Here is a 5,782-nt window from a genome sequence, read left to right on the forward strand (position 1 = left end):
CCCGCTTTCAGCCGATGTACGTCCTCTCACTAGGCAATCCAGACTCAGAGTCCTTTTTTCTTCGAGAGTGACTCTCCGATGTCTCCCTTTTCAAGATGTCCACCCTTGCTAGACAAAAATTGATGAGGACCTCCTCATCCTGGAAACATTGTGTCCCATCCATGCCCAAACAACGAAAGAATCACCAAAAACCAAAACCTGTCTCGATGTTCCATGTAAACATCGATTCTTGCACAACAGTTAGGGATTTTTGGAAATGATTTACTTTCTGAATATTATTCTTTAGCACTATTTCTTGACTTCTATTTTTTCTTAAATTTACTGTATTTTCATTTATGATGGGAAGAGTTAAAATAGTTTTTATGATATTTGAATCTGCTCAACATGGCCTTGATTCAACAGTCGCCATCTTGGTTTTGTTTTGAATCACAAATTTATGACAATTCAAATTGGTTAGCTTGCTTTTTGGTTCAACAACACAAATGAACAGTATTAAAATGATACATAAAATAGAAACATATTAAAAACCCTTTATACATCAAAATATACTATTTACTCAAAAAGAGCATATTACAGTATATAACAAATAAACCTTAAATATTACAATTATCTTAAGTGAATAAATAAAATAAAAGGGTTAAATTGCACAAATTTTAGTACATAATAAATACGTGCGTGAAGGGATACATCATCTTAGATTTTGAATGAAAACCTACTTTTGCCCGACTATGGTGTCGAGGCATCAGTGTAATGCAGTGCATACAGGTTTATACAAAAAAACCCATTGACAATGAATGGATTTAATTTTTGCTTTGTTTATTGAATTTCTTATATCAAAAAGTAAAAAGTTTTCGCTTTTGTTTTTTTGTTTCTGTGCTCATATTCATCCATGATGATCAGGTTTCTTTCTAGAGAATACTGTATTTTCAACAGCTAACTTGCATTTTCAGTTTGAAACTAATACAGTTATTTCCATAGATTAAGCAACACAAAAAATAAATGTCATTGAAAAGTATAAACCAGCAGTTCATTTTATTCAATATATTTAAAATTATATATTAAATGATTAGATGTGGCAACTTTGGCATAGAACTTCATGCAATCCAATAAAGTCTTTAGAATTCTGACCGATTTATCAAATCGCATAGCATTGCAGTCTGATTCGAGTATTAGGTTACTTATTCTTTTCCTTTCCGTTCCTTATTCGGTGGAATAACATTACATTTTTACTGCACTTGATAGCTCTTATCAGTCGTGGAATTCTGTTACATAACTGCTACCTGGGCCCTGTTTCATAATGAAAGCTAATAGTATTAGTTCAAAATACAAGTATAGAAACAACGTGGTAATAATTACAGGAGTTAAAAAGTACTAAAGTACAAGTTACTATTGTACAAGTCAGTGCAATTGTATTAAGTTAAATCGACAAGACTAATAGTATTAGTTTGTACTTTATTATGAAACAAGGCCCTGATAGCTCTTATCAGTCATGGAATGACTCACTTAACTCAATTAACGACATATCTAATTCAAAAAGAATATTTCAAATCTGATTAGTATTCCAAAATTAGGACATTCAAAACATTACCAGGATATATTACTATATTTTATCTAAATGTTTGCTAATATATCCTTGCTAAACCATGAAGATGATAAAAGATTGGCTCAATGGTTTTCCTAGTTGGCAGTTACAAATGAAAGACAGGACTTGATATTACATAACAGTATGATCAAAGAGATTAAGAAATATTTGCAAAAGTTTCTAATAACGAACAGATACAAAAATACATACCTGGCTATCAAGGACTCTCTGAATTCTTAAACGTTCCTGATTTCTAAAGGCTTTCCTTTCACTCTTTGGAGCCCCAATTAGGGCAGTTAAAGTGGGTTTCGTTCTTGATACCTCATGTACTCTTTCCAGAACTGAAAAAGCAGGTTCATCCTAAAAAACAAAATATAAATATCATTTTTTAAAAAAATCTATTTAGTTTATTTAATATCTAAGAATATTAATATTTTAAATGTCTCCTATAATCTTTTAGTAAAAATAAAAAAATTAAATTTTAACTAGTTAAAATTAAAATTAGTTAAAATTACTAAAAAAAACATTTTTAACATAAAACTGGCCACATAGACACAAAGTTTTTGTTGCATCATATACATAGTATGTATTTCATTCTACATGTTCTTCCCTCCCCTTAACTTCTACAAAGTTTGGAATTTTAATTTTATTTTCACTGGTTAAAGACAGTGGCGCTGCCAAGTGCTCATATCCTGAAAATAAGGGCCTCCTGTCAGTTACATAAAACGGTCAAGTGCTCTTATTATCATAATAGTAGTGCGAGCAAGTGCTATTATCATCACAACAGTGGCGCGTGCAAGTGCTCTTATCGTCACAACAGTGGCGTGTGCAAGTGCTCTTATCATCACAACAGTGGCGCGTGCAAATGCTCTTATCATCATAACAGTGGCGCATGCAAGTGCTCTTATCATCACAACAGTGGTGCCGGCAGGTGCTTTTATCATCATAGCAGTGGCAAGGACAAGTGCTCTTGTCATCATAACAGTGGCACATGCTAATACTCTTATCATCACAACAATGGTGCCAGCAGGTACTTTTATCATCATAACAGTGGCGCGTGCAAGTGCTCTTATCATCATACCAGTAGCACAGGCAAAAGCTCTATCATCATAACAGTGGTACCGCCAGGTACTCTTATCATCATAACAGGGGCAAGGGCTCTTATCTTTTGAGGATATTGTTCATTTTCTATCCAGTGCACCTAACGCTTCAACTCCTAAAGGAATAGCGTGTATTTTATTATCTTCCTTTATAACAAATCAAATTTAAAAATGACTTTATAACAGTGAAAATTGCTATCAGAAGCTACCAAAGGGTGTAAACCTAGATTAGAATATAATTCAACAACCAGCAATAAGCCTTCTTTAAAAAATGAACTGTTTATTTTATTTTTTTTTAAATTTATTTATTTTGTTTGAATTTCTGTTTGTTTATATTTCAATAAATTTCAAAATGATGATCAATAATAATAAAAATAAGTTTTAGCCTGAAAATAAGGGCCTCCTGTCAGTTACACAAAACTGATTTCATTGATGTCTCCAAATTATCTCTGCTATTATACATTGTAGGTCTTTGATTGTACTATTATTTTTAATTGATGCCTAAAATTGCTTGGGACTAATGAGAGTATGTAAAAAAGTGATTTTTATAATAACATTCTTAGAAAGGATCAGATAGAAACTTTCACCAATATTAAATGATTTTAAAATTTTATTTTCTTGAAGAAAACATAAAATATACCCTATCATTTCTAAAGCTGTTTTCCTACTATTGTATTCCCTATGAGATACCAGTATTTTTTAATATTCATCTCACTCCTGTTTCCTTCCAACCAAAACACAGAAACCCAAAGCCCACCATTATTCTTTGGTAGACAAGCAGTGATGGACTGTTGGGTTCAAATTCTTGATTGAAATGGAAAAAATATATATATATACAGTAAAGTCTCAGTTATACGAATATGAGGGGGTACCAAAAATTCTTCGTATAAGTGAATACGGAATACATATTATGTATGTATATTTTTGAGAATTTTTTCTCGTAATCAGTAGATACATATACGTATGTTGTATGCAGTTCAAAGAAAAACAAAGTAAAGTGAAAAAAAATTATTTATTGTATAAAAATTTAATTTATCTTTAATCCAAATTTTTTAATTTTTGACAAAAAAATTGTGTTATGTTTGTTTGTTTCATGTTGCTTTTGGCTGAATACATCATTCTTTCGCATTCTGTTAAGGTGTTAGATTCCTTCTCGGTAATTTTTTTCGCATATATAAAACGTTTTACAATTTCAAATGCTTCAAGAGCTTCTGCAAAAATGGAAGAGGCAAAGGATCTTCGTCTTCTGAATCGGAATCGTCCGAGCTTATTATTATACATTAGGGAGTAGAATATAAACATAAAGAGTCATTGGGACCAAATGTTATTCGCGGAAAAAAGTTGTTTACTTTTTCGTTTTTCACGGTATTTTTCGTCTTTTGTCCTGCCACAGAAGAAAAAAAATTCATAGAACTGAATAAAATTTACTAATATGTACACAAAGCGGATCCAAACTTTCCTTCGTATAACTGAATGTTTCGTATAAATGGATAATTACATACACATAATTCAGGGGTTTTTACAGGGGATTGAGAAATTCTTCGCATAACTGAATGTTTCGTATAAGTGAGACTTCACTGTATATATATATATATATATACCTGTGTATAAAGGTAATTTTTATTGATCTATTCCTTATACCAGCGGTTCCTAAACAGTTTTTTCCATAGTGTTTTTTTTTTTGTCTAAAGAAATGAATCGAACACTTGATAGGAAAAATTTCACATCACCTTTGTCAAGCTGAAAAAATATAAAAATGTCAGCACAATTATCCTTTGAGGAGCAGAGTATGTAGTCAAATAAGAAAAACCAGTACTAAGTCAATGCTGGAATGGGCTGTATATTTGCTTATTTAATTTAATCTGATTTTTTTTCTAATATTTTGAAAGTGTTATTCATTTGTCGCACCCCTGGGTCTACTCTTGGGGCACCCCAGGGTGCTGTGACTCCCACTTTGGGAACCACTACCTTTACTAATGTATAGGTAGACTGTTACAGTTGGAACGAAACATATATTGGTACCTCAGGAGAACAGAACAGTAGAAACAGTACTCTGAAAATCATGGAATAACCCACCCCACCTCTGTACCTAAATCCATTGGTAATTCCGATTTGGAGAAGATTAGAAATCAAAATTACCCTCAAGGGATAAACCACACTACCATTACGTCACGTTAAAATAAAAATAAAAAATCTGCAAAATATAGAGGTAAGAGAAAGGGTTAACGCACGTTTATAAGGAAACGCCGTGTTTACAATGGCTAGTTAAAGTTAATTTAAATTATCTTACTGAATTATATTTATACTTTTTACAATAAAAGATATACTTAAACATATAAAATTAATTTCAAAGACTAAAAGAAATTGGGAGACAATTTCAGAAATAAATAAATTAAGATAGAATTTAAATTATAAGTTGAACCATAAAACAAGGATTAAAGATTACCTTTGACAGTGTATTTATTGCGGAAGCCAATAAAACTGTTTCAACATGACACCACTACATTCCTTCGCTAAACTGCAGTAGAACAGTAGAATAAGTGGAGAAGAAACTTACTATTAAGTGTGAAAAGAAAACAAAAAAGAGGTATCAAAGAGTCTTTGTAGCATTGGTATCAGGTATAACAAAAAAGAGAAAGATAAAAGACATAAAAGTAGCACCAGGCTGCTTCATCGTGGCATCAAACCCTCCACTCCCGCCCTCCATGGTAGCCTTATTTATCTCACTTTTCAAACAGGCAATTATGGCGAGTTGGTTGGTCGATGTACGACATGCCACAATCTCATAAGAGGAGATTATAACACTAAAAAAGTCAATCCTTTCCCGCCCCGCTAAGACCCCTGGGGGCGACGGTCCTATATCACTTTTGAAATATTAACTTAAAACGGGAAGAGGAGACTTTAAGATAGTTAAATCAACCAATATTTAAAAAGCACATGAAATTGAAAAACGGCATGGAATATATATATATAAGTTACAGCCTCAGTCAGCTGACATCTGATATGATCGCATGTATATAAAGACATGTACCGAACCCAATAAAGATAGAATGTTACAGCAGTTCACACGTGTTACATCTTATTCCTTCTTCTCTTTTTT

At 32.2% G+C, this 5,782-nt stretch overlaps 1 protein-coding gene across 6 annotated transcripts in view; it reads right to left on the minus strand.

Annotated features, from left to right (window-relative positions):
• Nucleotides 1–5,782, minus strand: part of LOC106681148 (uncharacterized) — a 31,648-nt gene that overhangs the window by 12,186 nt on the left and 13,680 nt on the right. For all 6 annotated transcript variants that reach the window (XR_010843986.1, XR_010843985.1, XM_067049594.1 and 3 more), the window contains one exon: nucleotides 1,793–1,942. Coding sequence is in view for 4 of the 6 variants with exons in the window: in XM_067049594.1 (XP_066905695.1) it covers nucleotides 1,793–1,942 (150 nt within the window). In the remaining 2 variants the exon portion in view is untranslated. The remainder of the gene's footprint in view (nucleotides 1–1,792; nucleotides 1,943–5,782) is intronic.

Source organism: Halyomorpha halys, unplaced genomic scaffold (genome assembly GCF_000696795.3).
Source record: "Halyomorpha halys isolate HHAL.00 unplaced genomic scaffold, Hhal_1.1 Scaffold2.1, whole genome shotgun sequence".
Lineage (NCBI taxonomy): Eukaryota > Metazoa > Arthropoda > Insecta > Hemiptera > Pentatomidae > Halyomorpha > Halyomorpha halys.